Below are 20,015 nucleotides of genomic sequence, written 5' to 3'. Positions count from 1 at the left end.
TTTGTGGACCATTGGGATCTCTTCTGGAGAAGGTATGACAAGTACAAAAGGGACAGGTTACTCCTGAACTGGAGAGGAACCAACGTGTTTACCAGCAGGTCTGCTAAAGCTGCTAGGAAGAGTTTAAACAAGTTTGGCAGGGGGGTGGGAAGCAGAGTGATAGGTCAGAGGAGATCAGTGTAAAGGTAGATACAATGTGTAGAAAGATCGTGAGGACGAACCAGCAGTGGAAAGGGCATATATACGCAGTCAGTTGAATGGATTGAAATGGGTTCTAATACAAAAATATCAGGAACATAAGGATGGATCGATCTTGGAGCTACGATGTTAAGTTCATTACAGAGATCTGGCTGTCACAAGAGCAGGAATGGCTGCAGGATGTTCCAGGGTTTAGATGTTTCAACAAGGATGGGGATGGAGATAAAAGAGGTGGAGAGTAGCATTGTATATCACAACTGCAGAAGGGGAAAATGTTGGGGAGGGATTATCTATTGAGTTAGTATGGAAGGAAGCCAGAAACAGGAAGGGAGCAATCATTCTATTGGAAGTAATCTGTAGTTCCTCAACAGCAACAGGGGCACTGAGGAGCAAATCAGGAGGCAGCTTTTGGAAAGATGCAAAGATAACAGGATTGGTGTCACGGGTGATTTCAACTTCACTGACATTGATTGGTACCTCCTTAGTACAAGGTGGAGCGGAATTTGTTAGGTGTATCCAGGGAAAATTCCTCACACAATATGTAGAGAGGCCATGTTGGAAATGTATTAGCCAATGAACCTGGTCAAGTGACAGATCTCTCAGTGGGTGAACATTTCAAAGACAGTGACCACAACTCCTTCACCTATAGCATAGCCTTGAACAAGGATAGGAATAGAATGTGATGCACCATCAATAACTCACGCCGAGACTTAGGAAGTGAGATATCGGCTTTTATTGACTGAAGAACAACACTACATCCTGGGGAAAATGAGGGAGAGCAGCAGGCCACAGTCGCCTTTATACAGGGGTCTGTGGGAGGAGCCACAGGGGCAGTCAGCAGGGTCTTGGGAGGAGCCACAGGAGCAGTCAGACAGGTATATCTAGTTCACCACAGAATGGAAACATATTTAATTGGGGGAAAGAAAATGATGCTATTAGACAGGAACTTGGGAGTGTAAATTGGGAACAGATGTTCTCAGAGAAATGCAGAATGGAAATGTGGAGGTTGTTTGGGGAGCACTTGCATGGGAATATAGAACAGAGGACAGTACAGCACCAGAAAAGCCAATTGACCCACAATGTTGTACCAGTCTTAATGCCAAATGATACTAAATGTCCTCCTTTGTGTAGGACTCATATCCCTCCATTTCCTTCACATTCATGTGTCTACCTAAAAGCCTCTTAAACACCACCAAACTGCTTACTTCCACCACCACACCGGTAACCTATTCCAGATACCTACTGCTCACAGTGTAAAATACTTGCCCCTCACAGTGTTTTTAAATGCCCCATCCCATGCTTTATACTTAAAAACATGTCTTTGTGTTTGACATTTCTACAATGAGGAAAACAATTCTGACTGTCTACCCTATCTATGCCTCTGATCATTTTAAAAATACTCTTCCTCCAACACTCTTAATGAGAACCCCAAGTTTGTCTAAACTTCTCTTTTATCTCATACCCTCCGATCCAGCCAGCATCCTGGTCAGACCTTCTCTGCACATTTTCCACAGTCTCTACATCCATCCTATAACAGGGGTAAGCAGAGCGACACACAATAATCCAAGTGCAGTCTGACCAAAGTTTATTTAAATATCTCCTCAACCCTACAAATCTGGATGGACCTCCAGCTACAATATGCATTGCAGCCAATAGCCAAAGTAGGTCAGGTAAGGGGATATTAAAAAAAACATTAAAAGTTGAGGATGAGAATTCTTCTTGCACATTCCAAACATGTTTGAGATGAGTTAGGAAGCAAGGCACAAAACACACAGTAAATAGGGAGTTAAAAATTTCACTCTCAATTATGCCTGTTAGATGATTTAAAGTAAAACTGTGGTATGTTGAACGTGTCAGAATCCCATAGATAAAGAAGATTATTGCAAATTAATCTTTTAGTGGTGAGAACAAAAGGAATGTTAAATCAGACAGGACACCTTAAACTTCTTTGATCCTTAACATTTGTTCTAAACTTCTGAACACGTTCTAGTTTGCTCATCTAAAAGACACCTTCCAACTCAGTTTTACCTTAAGAAGCCCATAATACACTTTATAGTATTGCATATGCACAGTTTAATTTTTAATGGACAGGAGAAGTCCTAAACTCAAGAAAATACGCAGATGCTAGAAATCTTGAGAAAAACACATAAAATGCTGGAGGAACTCAACAGGTCAGGCAGCATCTATCAAGGGAAATAAACAGTCAATATTTATTGCTCTTCATAGGTGCTGCATGACATGCTGAGTTCCTCCGGCATCTTGTGTGTATTAAATAAAGTCCCCTGTAGTCGAGTGAGTGCTAGAGATCCCAGTGCATTCTTTCCAATAACCCCAGTGTCTTGCCTTATTTACTTCTGAATCAACAACACGGAAAGTAGATTATCTGGTCATTATTTCACTGTGGTTACTGAGAATTCAAGAATGTCTAAATCTGCAGCCACTTTTCCTTCACTGCAATAGTGATGTGTTTCAAAAGTACTTAAAGGTTTTCGAGTGTGTTTCAGGGAGGAGAGTGGCTGCCATCCAATGTTATGAATGTAATACCTAAAAGCAAGTTTCTTCTTCTATTTCTTAACTGCATGTTAAAACAGATTCAGATTTGTCGCATGTACATCAATATACACTGTGAAGTGTATCGTTTGCTTTAACAACCAACACACCCAAGGATGTGTCGTCACACATTCTGGCGCCAAAATGGCATGCCCGCAATGCTTGGCATAACACCGCAGAACACAACAGTATGGAGCACAGCAAGCACCAAAACAATGGCAACAAAGCAAGGCCCTTTCCTCTCTCCCACCCACCCACACAAACAGACAATCGTTCAACTTCAGGACCAGCTTCAGAATTGGCCACCAGTTTTCACTCCCCAGGCTACAGCTTCCGGACTTGCAAGGAGTAATGTATTTTTTTTAAAAGCCCGCAGATGCTGGAAATCTGAAATAAAAACCAAAAAAATGGGTGAGAGGGACCTTGACAAATGTGAGATCGGTGTAGGACAGACTAATTTGCTGAAGGATGGCGAGGTTAAGAAAGAGGAAGTGTTGGAACTTCTGAAAAACATTAGGATGGATGGGTCAAACAGGATCTACCCCAGGTTACTATAGGAAGCAAGGGAAGAGATTGTTGCACGTTTGGTGATGATTTTTGTGTCCTCACTGGCCACAGGAGTGGTACCAGAAGATCAGAGGATGGCAAATGTTATTCTATTATTCCCTTGCTTAAAAAAGGAAACATGGATAATCCTGGGAATTATAGACTAGTGAGTCTTCCATCAGTGGTGAGCAACCTATTGGGCAGGATTAAAAGAGACAGGATTTATGAGCATTTGGGGAAGCTTAGTCTGATTAGGAATAGTCAGCATGGCTTTGTGAGGGGCAGGTACTGCCTTACAAGCCTGATTGACTTTTTGAGAGTGTGACAAAGCACAGTGATGAAGGTAGAGCAGTGGATGTGGAACTGAGCAAATGGATTTTGGTAAGGATGCCTGTGGTGGGCTCATTCAGAAAGTCAGGAGGCATGGGATCCAGAGAAACCTGGCTGCATGGACTTGGAATTGGCTTGCCCACAAAAGACAAGGTGGTGGTAGATAGAGCATATTCATTACGTAGAGGTTCAGGCCTGGAGGTGTTCTGTAGGAACGCTGCTCTTTGTGATGTTTATAAATTACTTAGATGAGGTAGTGGAAGGGTGGGTTCGTAAGTTTGCAGATGATAAGAAGTTTGGTGGTGTTGTGGATAGTATAGAGGTTGTTGGAGGTTACATCAGGATATAGAGAGGATGTAGAGCTGGGCTGAGAAGTGGAAGAAGGAGTTCAGTCCAGAAGAGTCGGAAGTGATTCACTTTGGAAGGTTGAGCTTGAAAGTCGAATATAGGGTTAATGGCAGGATTCTTTGCAGTGTGAAGGTACACAGGATCTTGGGATCCAAATTCTTTGATCCATCAAAGTTGCTACACAAGTTGAAAGGGTGGTTAAGAGGGCATATGGTGTGTTGATCAAGTTTGCAGATGATATGAAGATAGGTGGAGGGGCAGGTAGTGTTGAGGAAGCAGGGAGGATGCAGAAGGACTTGGACAGATCTTGAGAATGGAATTCAGTGCTGGGAAATGTATGGTCAGGCACTTTGGTAGAAGGAATAAAAGCTTAGATTATTTTCTAAACTGGGAGAAAATTCAAAACTCCGAGTTGCAAAGAGACTTGGAAGTCCCTGTGCCGGATTCCCTAAAGGTTAACTTACAGATTGAGTTGGTGGTGCAGGAGGCAAGTGCAATGTTAGCAGTCATTTCAAGAGGACTGGAATATAGAAACAAGGATGTAGTGCTGAGGCTTTATAAGGCACTGGTGAGAGGCCTCAATGGGGGTATTGTGAACAGTTTTAGGTCCCTTATGTAAGAAAGGACGTGCTGACATTGGAAAGGGTTCAGAGGAGGTTCATGGGAATGATTCCAGGAATGATAGGCTTATCGTATGAGGAGTGATTGATGCCTCTGGGCCTTTACTCGCTGGAATTTTGAAGAATGGGGTTGGGGTGAGGGTGGTATCTCATTTAGATCTATTGAATGATGGAAGGCCTAAATAGAATGGATGTGGAAAGGACATTCCCTATGGTGGAAGAGTCTAGGACCAGAGGGCACAGGCACAGAATAGAGGGACATCCCTTTAGAAAAGAGATGAAGAAGAGTTTCTTTAGCCAGAGGGTGGTGAATCTGTGGAATTCGTTGTCATAGGCAACTATGAAGGCTAAATCATTGGGTGTATTTAAGGCAGAGGCTGACAGGTTCTTGATTAGTCAGGGGAGAAGCCAAGAGGATGGGGATGAGAGAGAAAATGGATCAGCCACAATACAATGATAGAGCAGACCGGATGGGTCGATTGGCCTAGTTCTGCTCCCATCTCTTATGGTCTTAAGGTAAGTGGAACAAGCTGCCAGAGGAAGTGGTTGAGGCAGGGAACATAATCATATTTGGTTAAGTGTATGGTTAGAAAAGGTTTAGAGGAACATGGGCAAAGTGTGGGCAAATGGGACTAGCTTAGATGAGCACCTTGGTCAGCATGAATGAGTTGGACCGAATGGCCGATTTCCATGTTATATCACTCTGTGACTCTGCTTCTGTATTTGACTTCGGAACACCAGCGAAGCGTACCCAAACCTCCCATATGCATCAAGCATCTGACCCATAAGACCATAAGGAGCAGAATTAGACAACTCGGCCCATTAAGTCTGTTCTGCCATTCCATCACGGCCGATTTATTATCTCTCTCAACTTCATTCCTGCCTTCTCCCTATAACCTTTGACACCCTTACTTATCAAGAACCTATCAATCTCTGTTTTAATATACCCAGTGACTCAGCCTCCACAGCTGTGTGTGGCAATGAGTTTCACAGATTCATCACCCTCTGGCTGAAGAAATCTCTGTTCTAAAGGGGCAACTTCCTACCCTGATGCCGTACCCTCTGGTCCTAGACTCCCTCACTATCAGAAACATCCTCTCCATGTCCACTCTATGTAGGTCCACCAGGCTAGAAGTTCGTCAGTGGATCTATCACTGTGTCATCCCAAAATTCATTTTATCCAATGTCAGTGGAACCAGATCTCAGAAGCAGAGAGCACAGTGCAGTTGCCGGTGTACTGTGAACAGATCCAGGCATGAACTCACAAGCAGCTGGTCTTGATACTTTGGAATTGTAAAGAAACTTTGTGTCACATTGCAACATGTCAGCGTCAAAGTAATTAATATTTACTCATTTGAGAGCATTATGAGATAGGGACTTGCCTATGTTTAAAGTGCACAGATAACTCTGAACAAATCAAGGTGTCTGAATTGAGACCGAACTCCAGCCAAATTTACACTCGGTCTGACCTTTAGACCATTATCGCAGTGAGATCATTCCAGATAAAAAGATGAAGGTTAAAAGTCCATCTCAGAGAGAGATTGGAAAGGAGCGGGTGCTCTGGTGTTGAACAGAATATTGCTGCTCGTGGCTTTGCATGCTTTTCACTTCAAAGGTCTCCAGTAACCATGAGAGGAAGGGTGGTAATCGTTCTGTGGCTGGCCCTCACTGTGGCACGCTCTGAGGAGGAAAATAAGACCACTACTGCGCCCCAGGACAACTCAACCACCACTTCAGACTGGGGCATTGGATCCATCCGAGATGGCTTCGAGACCGTCAACGGATACTTCGACTCATTCCTAGAGCTCCTAGGCGGCAGAAATGGAGTGTGTCAGTACAAGTGTCGATATGGTAAGTGCAGAGCTGGGGGGAAAGAGTGAGGAGGGGGTGAAAGGGGATTTCAAAGCAAATAGAACAGGAAACAAAACAGGGAATGGAAATGTACTCACATTAAACACAGTACAGATGTGAGAGGCTGCAGATGCTGGAAATCCTGAGCAAAGTGCATAAAATGCTGTAGGAACTTAGTAAGTCAGGCAGCATCTGGAGGGGAGAGGAATAAACAATCAATGTATCGGGCCGAGACCCTTCACCGGGACTGGAAAGAAACGGGGCAGAAGCCAGATAAACAGTTGGGGGCAGGGGAGGAGTACAAGCTGACAGGTGATAAGTGAGACAGTGCAGACCAAAAGCAAAGCTGCTATTGACCCGAGAGGGCCACAAAATCACTTGTACAGATTCGGAACCGACTCATTTGCAGAGAAGTTAGATAATAATAAATGCCCCCTCTCTCCCCCCCCCCTCCCCCCGTGTGGCCTCTACACACATGCTATGGTTTGGGATTTCTTTTTGTTTACTGTGATTGTTTGATTAATCATTTACCGTCCTCAGGTTAAAGGGTGGAGTGAATGTTTGGGTGGGATGAGTTAAAAAACTAAGTTGAAGAATGTTACAGATCATCCACAAAATGTGGTTTGATAAGACCACTGGACAAGTGTCCTACTGAAGCTGACAGAGACTGCACAAAGGTCTGTGGTGCAGAATATGGATCTATCAGTGGCTTGGGTTTCTATTGCTTACTTTGCTAGTTTGAATGTGCAGGCACTTAAAGCGATGCGTGAGAAAAGGGAAGCTGATTAAGTAACACAGCCACGGTCTCTGTCACACTCCTCCTGTCCCACCTGTGGCGTAGGTTGTGAATTCTGCATTCAAGTCATCAGTCACTGCAAAACTGAGTTGGAAGCAAGCCATCCTCAGCCCCAAGGCTTCCTTAAAAAGAGAACCTTATGGGTGGGTGAGTGGGTGGGTGAGTGAGTGTGTGTGTGTGTGTGTGCGTGTGTGCGTGTGTGCGTGTGTGTGTGTGTGTGTGTGTGTATCAGTTCATAGCCTGTGCAGCAGGGAGATTTGTTTAACATTTAGACACAGTTGTCTGAAATTGTGGTTAGTAGCAACTGTGCCATGTACGGGCTTCTGACATTTACAAGATGACGAAAAACAGCATGACGTAGCCACCAGGTCCCTCAAGGCTGTCCACCTTCCCCATTCAAAATTATCATGGCCGATCTATGCTGGCCTCAACTCCTCCACAGGCCTCAATTCTTTGACCTTACCAAATTTACTTACCTCCTCTTTGAATGTCTCCTCTGATTTCAACTCCACAACCCAACAGGTCGGACAGTTCCTGAGATTCACCTCCCTCTGCGAGAAGTTCTTATGCACCTCTGTTTTAAATAATCATGTGAAACTGCTCTAACTGCATCACAAAATCATGAACAAAATAAAAGAGGGAATTCTTTTAAAAAAAATCACTCAGCATTTCCCATCTCTACAACACTCAACTCCCTGAAATTTCTACCTGAAGTAATCCCAAAATATTACTCATCTTACTCTCCTCCCAATGCTTTGAGCTGCCAAGGCCTTAAGCTCTGGAATCCCTTCCCAAAACTTCTCCTCTATCTCTCCTTCATAAAGAAACCTATTGATTTGATCAGAACCACACTCTCCAACATTCTTGGTATCAGATTCTGTCTGATATAAGGGATCTTGCACAGGGTTATTCCTAAAGATGCAGATGCTGGAAATCCAACACAATACATACAAAACGCAGGAGGAACTCAGCAGGTCAGGCAGCGTCAGTTAGCAGACTTGTCATGAAGGGTCTCAGCCTAAAACGTCAACTATACCCTTTTCCATTGATACTGTCTGGCCTGCTGAATTCCTCCAGCATTTTCTATACCTACAAGCTGTATTAAATGAAGGGATGGTAGAAGGGAAAATATTCTTTGGAAGTTTCTGGGATTTTAGGATTGAGCTACAAACCTGAAAAGATTATTTTGATGTATAACCAGAATAATTCACACTGCTCTCTCTACCCAGGTAAGGCACCTATGCCAAGACCAGACTACAAAACACCTGAGCCGAACGGTTGTAGCTCGAGTTTTCTTGGACTCAAGGTACCAGACACAGTATGTACTGAAAACACAACTTTCATTTTCTATTCATCTTCTTGAAATAACTGTTCATAACTCTGAAATGCTGCATAATTCAATATGGCACCTCAACGCCAACGAGTCAAAAGGCTGTGGATTCACATCTCACTCCTGAGTGTAGAAATATAAACTGACCACCTCCTGAGCAGCACCGAGGGTGTAGGCTTATCAAATTGGCTTATTTGACCTTTTGATGGGTTGTGAAGAACTTTGCTCGCTCACGTGATCATATACAAGATGGCAGAATATAAACACAAGAGATTTTCCAAATGCTGAAAATCTTGAGCAAAACACAAAATGCTGGAGGAACTCTGCATCTATGGAGGGGAGTAAATAGTCGACATGTTGGACTCTTCATTAGGTCTCAGGTCGAAACGTCAACTGTTCATTCCTCCCCATAGATGCTGCCTGACTTGATAAGGTGGACTATTTTAAAGAAGGGTTTGTGTTCTGGCTGAAGCCTCATGCAAACATTACCCCCCAGCAAACAACACTTGAACAGACTAAAGATAAGCTTCAAACAAGAGAAGATCTGCAGATGCTGGAAATCCAAAGCAACACACACTAAATGCTGGAGGAACTCAGCAGGCCAGGCAGCATCTATGGAAAAGAGTAAACAGTGGACGCTTTAGGCCAAGACCCTTACACATCAACTGTTCACTCTTTTCCATAGATGTTGCCTGACCTGTTGAGATCCTCCAGCATTTTGTGTGCGTTGTTCAAGATAATCTTCATTTGTCACATGTACATCAAGGCATTGAAACATACAGTGAACTGTGTTGTTTGTGGCAACGGCCAACACAACCTGAGGATCTGCTGGGGCAGCCCGCCAGTGTTGTCATGCTTCTGGCACCAACGTGGTGTTCCCGTAACTGACTAACCCTAACCTGTCGGAAAGCAGAGCACCCAGAGGAAACCCATGCAGTCTCGGGGAGAACATACAAACTCCTTACAGAGAGTGACAGGAATTGAACCCCTATCACTGGCACTGTAAAGCGTTAAGCTACCTGCTACGCTGTCATACTGTTCCTATTCATTCATCATTACTTTATGTTGGTGGAAATCTACTGCAGGAAATTGGCTCTGCGTTTCCTCGTTGCAGCCACACTTTTAAAAACACCTTGTCAGCTTTAGATACGCCCATGTCTCCTTCCTTTCCATTCCTGATAGAGGGTCTCAGCCCAAAATTTCGACGGTTCATTTCCCTCCATAGATACTGCCCGTCTTGCTGAAATTTTCCAGCATTATGTGTGTGTTTTGCTCAAGATTTTCAACATCTGTGGAATCTCTTGTGTTAGCTGTATATCTCTGCGGGTTTTCTTGTGAGGATCTGTATAAAATGAGGGAACGCTGGAAATGCTCAGGCTGTATCCATGGAGAGAGAAGCAGAGTTAAGGTTCCAAAGAAGGAAAAATGATGAGTTAAGCATGTTTTAAATTGTGGAGAAGGGTAAAGGGAGAACTGAACAAATGGGAATGCCTGTGATAGGGTGGAGACAGAGAGACTGACACAATAATACTGGGAGTATGAGCTGGGAGAAGATGTTGAAGGCTTGTTTGTCACAGCTGAATGAAAGTACAAATTCTTTCTTTTCTAAGATGTGAGAGGTACTGCAGGCACATGTAATATATTATTTTCCCAAATAAAAATCCATCTTTAAAACAGAACATGTGACCAACAAAGTTCTAAGTAAATTTATTATCAAAATATGTATATGTCACCATATAGTACCTTGAGATTCATTTTCTTGCAGACATTTACAGGACAACACACACAAAATGCTGGAGGAACTCAGCAGGTCAGGCAGCATGAATAGATAGTCGACGTTTCAGGCCTAGACCCTTCTTCGGGACTGAGAAGGAAGGGGGAAGTTACCAGAATAAAAATGTGGGGGGGGAGAGAGTGGGGAAGGAAGCTAGCTGGATAAAAAAATATATAATTTATGAAACATTCTATATAAATAATATAAACAAAGAAAACACCAAAAAAAAGACTGGCAAATATCGAATGTGCAAAAGAAGACAAACTGTGCAAACAAAAATATTAATATTGAGAAAATGAGTTGTAAAAGCGTCCTTGAAAGTGAGTCTGTAGGTTATAGAATCAATTCAGAGTTCTGGTGAGTGAAGTTATCTATGCTGATTCGGGAGCGTGATGGTTGTAGGGTAATAACTGTTCCTGAAATGATACAGTCTTGTGATAGTGTCCACTCGTATTTCATTACCAAGATGCAAGTGTTTTATGAATGCTACATTCTACAGAAACAGAGTAGAATTTGGTTCCAGTCTCAAAGGTTGCCCCTCTAAATGTTTTCCTTTTGCTTTCAGCTTGATTTGGGAATCCCAGCCATGACCAAGTGTTGCAATCAGCTTGATCTTTGTTACGACACTTGTGGGGCCAACAAATACCGGTGCGATGCCAAGTTCCGATGGTGCCTCTATGGAATTTGCTCTGACCTCAAGAAAAGTTTGGGTTTCGTGTCTAAGGTTGAAGGTAAATATTTTAACTGAAAATGTATTAGCTGAAGACACTTTGGACACTTGAGACATAAATCTTCCCTGAGAAAATATTACAGATGGAAGCATAGAGCTGGCTTGTTAACTGGAACTCTAGGAAAATACCAGAAATGCACAATGAATCCAAAAGGCATTTGGAAAATTTCATGGACTTCTCTTCCTATTGCAGAATTCCATCTTTTATGTATTTATTCTGTGAATCTGGATAATTTACTAACTTCCTAGTGGGTTGACCATGGAACCATGTCTCATCCCAGAGAACTGAGCACAAAACTCTCAAGTGAGATTTCAAGGAACTGATGCTCTATCTTTTGGATTTGATGTTTAACCCAGTAGCATCAGAAATAAACCCAGTTACACTATGTAGTGCAGTGCATCAAAGAGTCATAGGGAGGTACAGCGCAGAAACAGGCCCTTCAGCCCATCAAGTCTATGCCAACAATCAACCATCCATTTACATTAGTCCTGTATTAATCCCTTTTATTTTATACCTCCTACATTCTCATCAGCTTTGCCCGGACTCTGCCACCCCTCCTGCACAGAGGGCAATTTACAGTGGCCAGTTAACCTACCAACATGCTCATTTTTGGGATGTGGGAGGAAATTGGGACACCTAGAGAAAACCCATGCAGTCACGGGGAGAGCATGCAAACTCCACACAGACAACAACCGAGGTTAGGACTGAACTCAAGTCCCTGGCACTTGTAAGACAGTTTCTCTTCCAGCTGTGCCACTGTGCCATAAAGTTCTGGCCAATATTTACACCTTAACCAACATGTTTCAATAAAACCCGGTTATCTGTCACTATCAATTTCTTTTTATGGGATCTTGCAGAAAACTAGCCTGCCAGTATTCCTATCTGTAAACTGTGACTTCACTTCAAGGGTACATCTTTGGCAGTGAAAAATTTGGGATAGCTCAAAGGGATGAGAAAGATGTGGTATAAATCTAAGGTCTTTCTTTCTTTCTAGCCTGTGAAACAGTAGCAGACACGATGTTCAATGCGGTCTGGACCCTCGGATGCAGGCCTTTCATGAACAGTCAGAGGTCAGCATGTACGTGCGCTGAGGAGGAAAGAGATGAGCTTTGAAGACAATAGCTGCAATAGCGGATGTGCCTGCATTTGTATGTGCAATGTGGCTCTCCCCTCTGTGACTATATGTGGCACATGACTTTCCATGTGCGTTAAGTGGCAAATATCCCTATTGGCACCTGTACGTGCAACACCAGAACTACCTGGTGGCTTATTTATTTCTTGGCCTTTTCATAAAATGATACAGAACATGGTTTGTGACCCATCACATCTTTGGTAACTGAATAATTTAGAATAATTTTCATATCAATTTATGGGAGCTATTTATGCATTTTGACAAAGTATTTTGGAACAGGTTTGGGTGCTTCTTATGATCAACAAAGGATCTTTACTACCAAAATGTTCTTCCCCTTCCAAATATTATTTCGTGTGTTTCTATGTCAAGCAACATCTTTAGGTTAGATAATGGGTGTTCCCTGGTCATTATTTCTACTGCACAGTGGGTGTTCACCCACGTTGTAAGGATACTACCAAGAAGTTGCTGTCAGTCTAATTCTCCCCGGTGATAAGGTTGAGGATGGGTCTTGGTGTATGGGGGAACTTGGGTACAAGTCAACAGTCCACCCACCACACAGGGCAGGGGGTTACTCAAAAATGCTGCATAATCACCCATCCTAGTCCTTTACGTTATTGTAGCCTCCTTATAAGAACAACCTACAATATAGTGCCCTTTAATAAGGTAAGACACCCCAACGCAAGATCAGAATTAGACGCAGTTTGACACTAAGCATCATGAGGGGGTGGACTGAAGCTTGGCCAAAGAGTAGGGATTTTGGGTCCATCTTAAAGGAAAATAAAGAGATGAACTGAGGTAGATCTAGATGTTGAATTAATATAATCAACCCAGAGATGTCAATACTAGACTGAAAACCATGTAGTTATTATTGAGTTGCACAGGAGAGTTAGGTACATGGATTATTCACACACAGCTCTAATCAGCCGACAGAGGACACCATCAACACTTCAACCAAGACAGAAGCTTTCAGACTTCCCTGGTTTTTGGAACCTTCTTGGTACACATGTATCCTGGAACGAACTTGCCCTTTTTCTGTTTACCACCAAGAGCTGTTGTACAGCAAAGTGTTGTCCCGTGGACCTCTAACCTCTAAGAGTGTGGAAGAAGGCTATTCAGCCCAGTACATCCATGCTGACTCAGAGGGCATCTGTCCATATAATCCTATCTCCTGTCCATGGCCTTAAATGTCCAGGAAAATCAAGTGCTGACTAGACTCTACTTCAATGCCTTTAGTAACTCTCATAGTAACTGTCTTCTGCCAGTCACTTAGATAATGCATTCCAGTTGCTCACCACTCTTTGAGAAAAAAGATGCCCTTCTGATCCACTCTTATGTTCTTCAGCTGTAGCTACCTCTAACATGGGGAATAGTTTCTTGCAGTTGACCCTAACTATACCCCTTATAGTTTATATACCTCAGTCATGTCTCCACTTGACCTCCTCCACTCCAGGGAAAACTGACCCCGCCTCTCCGCTCTCCAGTCCTCTGTGAAGTCAGCCTGAAGTATGTCACATGCCATCTGCCACATGAAGATACCAAAAGCAACTTTCCTGCCACAGGTTCCCCAGACAGTGTCCAACACCAGACATCTTCCCCGCTGAGTGCCCAGTTGCCTGGTTACCTTCATTTGCTTTTCCATTATCAGCTGCTCTCTCCCTCGCAAGGGAAGTGTTTCATTTGGTTTTGTAGCACAGAAGTAGCTGCATTTTAATTATTGAACAGCAGGGAAAATCGTTTATGTTGAGAAGGAACAAAATTGGATCAATGTGTTTTTTTCTAAGTAAGTCTTTGAAAATGTGATTGCAGTATGGTGTGACAGGAATAAATATGAAGTGGGGACGCTTATAAAATACTGAAAACATTCTGTGTCACTGCATTTTTACAATTCTCTAGTCCACATCAGCTGAGCGTTGGTGTTTGGAGTGAGTTTTGTGTTTGTGCCTCTGTATGTATGTGTCTAAGTTTATTCATAACTGTGTAACAACACTATTTGTAATAATACTGCCCCCCCACCCACCTCTCTTCTGCTTTGCGCGCATGTCTGCCCTTACCCCCATCCTCCCATAGAAACACCAGAGATAGGATTCTTCTCTTTCTCACCTACCACCACACAAGCCTCAGCATCCAGTACATAATTGTCCGTAATTTCTGCCATCTCCAATAGGATCACACTTTCAAGTACTTCGTTCCCTCCCTACCACTTTCTGCTTTCCGCAGGGATTACTTCCTACACAACGCCCTTGTCCTTTCATCCCTCCCCACTGATCTCCCTCCTGGCACTTACCCTTGCAGGCAGAAGAAATGCCACATCTGCCCCTACACCTCCTCCCTCACTAACATTCAGGGCCCCAAACAGTCCTTCCAGGTGAGGCGACACTTCACTTGTGAGTCCGTTGGGGTCATCTACTCTATCTGGTGTTCCTGTTCTGGCCTCCTGTATTTCAGTGAGACCTGACATAGGTTGGGGAGATTGCTTCATCTAGCACCCTCTCTCTGTCCAAATGGGATCTCCCAGTGGCCACCCATTTCAATTCTACTTACCATTCCGATTCTGACATATCAGTCCATGGCCTCCTCTACCGTCGCAATGAGGCCCACTCAAGTTGGAGGAGCAACACCTTATATTCCAAACCCAAACAAAAGAAAATCTGCAGATGCTGGAAATCCGAGCAACACACACAAAATGCTGGAGGAACTCAACAGGCCAGGCAGCATCTATGGAAAAAAGTACAGTCGACGTTTTGGGCCAAAACCTTATATTCCATCTGGGTAGCCTCCAACCTGATGGCATGAACACTGATTTCTTGAGCTTCCGGTAATTACCTCCCCCCCCCCCCACCCCTCTGTTCTTCACCATTCCCCATTCCCATTCCCCTCTCTCACCTTACCTGCCCATCATCTCCCTCTAGTGCTCCTCCCACTTCCCTTACTTCCAGTCTTCTGTCCTCTCCTATCAGACTCCCCCTCCTCCAGCCCTTTATCTCTTTCACCAATTAACAACCAAGCTCTTTACTTCACCCCGCCCCTCTTCCGGTTTCACCTATCACCTGCAACCTTGTACTTCCTCCTCCCCTCCCCCCCCACCTCCTTCTTCTGACCCCCTTCGTCCATCCTTTCCAGTCTTGATGAAGAGTTTCAGCCTGAAACATCGACTGTTCACTTTTTTCCATAGATGCTGCCTAGCACATTCAGTTCCTCCAGCATTTTGTGTGTGTTGCTTTGTAACTGTGTGACTGTATTTGTGACTGCTGATCTGTAAAGATTGGCTTTATTCCTCACATCTACATTGAAACATGCAATGAAATGCATCGTTTGCATCAAATCAAATTAGTGACAATTGTGCTGGAAGCCCAAAGGTCACCATACATGGGTCACAATCATGTTAAGTGGCACAGCTCACTAACCCTAGCCCAAATGTCTTTGGGATGTGGGAGGAAACTAGAGCACCCAGAGGAAACTGATGTGGTCACAAGGAGAACATACAAACTCCTTACAGGCAGTGGTGGGAATCGAACCCTGATCTTAGACCTGGCGTGCTATGACGCATACCATGCTCCCCATTGACTACCTGTGTTTATGTAAGTGTATCTGTGCCTGCCGATCCCATTGACCACATGTCATTGGTCTAGGACAATTGTGTTGTGCATAAATCACAAGACTAACACCGAAAAAATCATGGTGTGATACACGAATAAAAATATCCTCCAAACTAAAAGATACGTTAAAAGGTTAAAAGATATGTGAAACCATGCTTATGGGGTGAGTGTTGACCTTGGGGAAGGGATTCGAGCAAGGTGATGTTAATTATTGTGTGTAAAAGAAAAAAATGGTGTCGTTATGGAGAGGAATTATTATTTTAATTGTGCAGGTAATAGGGATGTAATATCCTAACTAAGCTAAATAAGAGGCCCTTGTTTGAAAAGTTACCTGGAGGAAGCCCACGCAGTCACGTACAAACTCCTTACAGGCAGTGGCAAGAATTGAACCCCAAGTAGCGATCGCTGGCACTGTAAAGTGATGCACTAACTGCCACGCTGTACATTTGGATCTCGTTGCTGCATGGTTGCATGGAGATGTGTTATAGGAGCAGGACAGATATTCTCAAGGTGATGGTATAGAGTCATGGATCTGAACAGAACAGAAGTTGGCAAATTGAATCCTTGCTGACCATCAAGCACCCATTCACACTAATATTCATCCCATTTTATTTTTCCCACATTCCCACCAATTCCGCATAGATTCTGTGGTGCAGTGGAAGGAAAACAAGCCATTATCGGAGATCTTCTGAAAACAAATAGTTAAGCCTTGCTGCTGAGGCTTATTGAACACTCTTAACAGTACATCTGTAGAACTTTGTTAAGAGTATCCTGACTGGTTGCTCCATGGTCTGGTACGGCAATTTGAATGCGCAGGAATGCAAAAAGCTGCAGAGAGTAGTGGGCTCAGCCCAATAACATCACAGGCACGTCCCCCTCCACCATCAGTAGAACATACAGGTGACACTTCCCCAAGAAAGCAACATCCATCATCTCCTTACATTCCTTCAATTCCTCCAAGATCCAATGGTGCAAGGGAGGGAACAGAAGCCATTACAGGAGATCTTCTGGGTACAAATTAATCAATAAGCCTTGTTTCTGGGTGACCACTGTAAGGGGACAGGAAAGAGAGTTGGTTTAAAGGAAACAGTTTGGAAAGAGTGGCCAGTCAAAACTTTCTGCAGTAGGATGATGAGAGTTGAACCTTTGACAGTACTGCAACAACAAATTTCAGTCCAAATAGATCACGAGAGACAAACGGATTAAAGTAATGAACATCTTTATTAAAATATAATAATTATAGAGGTCTATCATTAAGATACTGTATTCCAAATAGGTTACATTACCATGCAAGCCACTCAGTTATTCTTCTATTACTGTATTATTTTAGTTTGTTAATCAGAAATCAAACCAGATATAGTTCACGAGCAAAAGCACTAATCCATTTTTGCTACTTGTGTGTTAATGCACAAATTTAAAGCTGTTTGGTGGAACATTCTGGATACTGTAAGCTTCGTTACTCAGCATCAATCACTATTGGACCTCCACTGAGGAGATGGTCCCTCAGGTGACTGGAATCATCCATCTCTGCAGATCTACGCATCCGCTTGCGGCAGCCCTGGGAGCACCGTGACTTGGTATCCTGCGCCCCGCACACCAGAACCCGGCAGTGCAGGTACACCTTCTACAGAGGGAGGATAACAATCATCAGTGCATCTCAGGAGAACTTGACAGGTTAACAGAAATCATTGATCAGCGAGGCTGCTGACTGGAAAAATTAAATCGGTTCCCTAACTTCCCAGGATCATGGAGTGCAGAGGTGTGACAATGGCCATTCAACCCATCAAGTGGACAGCCAGAGATTTTTTCCAAGGGCGGATACAAAGGGGCATCATTTTAAGGTGATTGGAGGAAGGATCTTTTCCCCCCACACAATGAGTGGTGAGTGCGTGGAACGGGCGCTGGTAGAAACAAATATATTAGGCGCATTGAAGAATGGAGGGCAATGTGTGAGAGAAGGGTTATGTTGATCTTAGAGTGGGTTAAAAGGCTGGCATAGCATTGTACAAAACAGAAGGTAAACTGAGCAAATGCAAATCAAAACAAATGATACATTGTATAACTAAATAGATAGAATAGATGGGTAAATAGAGAAAGAGAGAGAGAGAGAGAGAAGAACAGTGAGAAGGATAGAGAGACAGAAAGAGAAAGGGAGAGAAAAAGAGAGAAAGAAAGAAGAAAGAAAAGGAGAAAGAGAAGGAGGTTGACTTGTAGAGTCTTAAAATTGAGTTCATAGATTGGGAAAACTGTTCAGTGTTGTGGTGAGTGAAGATGTCTGCACTGGTTCAGGAGCCTGATGGTTGAAGGGTAATAATGTAATTCGGCCAAGAAATCTCTGTCCATGTGTCCACCCCCTTGAAGTAAGTGTCAGAGCTGAACCAACGAAAGGCACAAACCAGGTCATAACTCCAAACAGATTGGTAAATTGGTTTATCATTGTCACATGCATCAAGTTACAGTGAAAAGCTTTGTATTGCATGCTAACAATAAAGATGATTTCATAACATCAGTGCTTTGAGGTAGGGCAAGGGAAAAAATAACAATGCAGAATAATGTGTCACAATTACAGAGAAAGTGCAGTTCAGGCAGGTAATAAAGTGCAAGGCCATGACGAGCTAGATTGAGGTCAATCATACATTCAATAGATTTATAACATCAGAATAAAAGCTGTCTTTGAGCCTGGTGATAAGAGTTTTCAGGCTTTTCCTATCCTCTGTCTGAATGACTATTATGGGTGAGCTCTTTTGATAATGTTGGCTGCTTTACTAAGGCAGCAAGATGTACAGACAAGGCTGCATGAGGGGGTGGCTGGTTTCTGTGATGTGCCGAGCTGTGTTCACAACTTGGAGCAGACTCCAAATGCAATCTAGATCCCATCACAATCTAAATCACAATTCACATAACCCCAGCTGCAGTTCTGAAACGAAATATGTTAGTCAAACGACAGTATATTACCTCTTACTTGAAGGCAGTTGGACAGTCACAGTCTCTACACTTTCCAGCAATGATTGGTGAGTGTCAGAGAGTTCACGTGCTTTGACTGAATAGACGGTGTAATAGCTATCATCTGACCACATATGCTGCATCTTGAACCTTTGCACTTCCTGGGGGGATATTCTTACCTTATTATCTCTTCCCACAAACTTAAAGACAGGGACATAGAAATGTTTTGCAAGATGGTCTTTGGCCGTCTCCTGCTTGACAGTATCATCATTGATGCAGCTGTGAAAACAAAAATAAGGCAACTATTTGGACCCCGTTTATCAGAATAAATGCAACTCTTTTTAAGTGTCACAGTCAGACTCACAATCCCTGCTGCTAAACTGGTTACAGAGGTGTTATCTTAACAGATGGTGTATAGCTTATAGAATGTCTAGTTGGGTTAGAATGGACTTTAGTGGGAAAATACACTCAATGGCCCCTTTAATAGGTACAACTATGTAATGCTTGTTAATGCACATATTTAATCAGCCAATCATATGGCAGCAATTCAATGCATAAAAGCATGCAGACTTGGTCAAGAAGTTCATTTGTTCAGATCAAATATCAGAATGGGGGAAGAAATGCGATCCAAGTGATTTTGGCCATGGAATTATTGTTGGTACCAGACAGGATGGCTTGAGTATCTCAGAAACTGCTGATTTCCTGTGATTTTCATGTCCATCAGATCCTAGAGTTTACGGAGACTGGTGTCATTAAAAAAAATCCAGTGAGCAGAGAGTTCTGCTGGTGAAAACACCTTGTTAATGAGAAATATAACCACACGTTACAACAGTGGTGTGCAGAAGACTACCTCAGAATGCGCAACATGTCAAACCTTGAAGTGGATGGACTACAGCAGTAGAAAACCACATCGGGTTCCACTCCTGTAGCTAATAAAGTGGCCACGAGTGTACACAGAGCTGATATTTTATACGTACAGAGAATAGCTGTAGCATTCGTGTTGGGGATAGTAAAATACCTATCAAAAATAATTATTTTTCAGAAATGAAGTACATTGCTCTGTTCATCCAAGAGAACAGGGCAATGAAGAGAATGAAAGGAAATGGTCACATTTTGGGCAAACATCAAGTTTTACCAAAAGAAGCATCCTTTTTAGCTGGCACCGATTTTAAGCACACCACCCAGCTGCTGATCTAATGAAATGAAAGGTTCAGACATCATAAAAGCTTGGAAAAATAATCTTCTAACTTGGTTTCTGTCATTGTTCATT

At 43.1% G+C, this 20,015-nt stretch overlaps 2 protein-coding genes across 4 annotated transcripts in view; one reads left to right on the top strand and one right to left on the bottom strand.

The window, feature by feature from the left end:
• Nucleotides 1-6,107: 6,107 nt before the first annotated feature.
• pla2g12b (phospholipase A2, group XIIB) lies at nt 6,108-14,065 on the top strand. 2 transcript variants are annotated; one of them, XM_073025389.1, is made up of 4 exons: nt 6,108-6,443; nt 8,469-8,545; nt 10,909-11,074; nt 12,069-14,065. In XM_073025389.1, exons 1-4 carry the CDS (start codon nt 6,221-6,223, stop codon nt 12,185-12,187), a joined length of 585 nt encoding a protein of 194 aa, XP_072881490.1. In that variant the 5' UTR covers nt 6,108-6,220; the 3' UTR covers nt 12,188-14,065. The 2 variants fall into 2 exon arrangements, with proteins under 2 accessions (XP_072881490.1, XP_072881489.1); XM_073025388.1 differs by having other exon boundaries at nt 8,469-8,557.
• Nucleotides 14,066-17,004: 2,939 nt separating this feature from the next.
• The window catches only part of oit3 (oncoprotein induced transcript 3), a 31,390-nt gene continuing 28,379 nt past the window's right edge, over nt 17,005-20,015 (bottom strand). For both annotated transcript variants that reach the window (XM_073025383.1, XM_073025382.1), the window contains exons 8-9: nt 18,925-19,024; nt 17,005-17,426 (exon numbers count right to left, since the gene is read on the bottom strand). In XM_073025383.1, the coding sequence (XP_072881484.1) occupies nt 17,259-17,426; nt 18,925-19,024 (268 nt within the window). In that variant the 3' untranslated portion in view covers nt 17,005-17,258. The remainder of the gene's footprint in view (nt 17,427-18,924; nt 19,025-20,015) is intronic.

Source organism: Hemitrygon akajei, chromosome 21 (genome assembly GCF_048418815.1).
Source record: "Hemitrygon akajei chromosome 21, sHemAka1.3, whole genome shotgun sequence".
NCBI lineage: Eukaryota > Metazoa > Chordata > Chondrichthyes > Myliobatiformes > Dasyatidae > Hemitrygon > Hemitrygon akajei.
The sequence above is the reverse complement of the archived record's forward strand: the minus strand, read 5'-3'. Positions and strand labels throughout refer to the sequence as shown.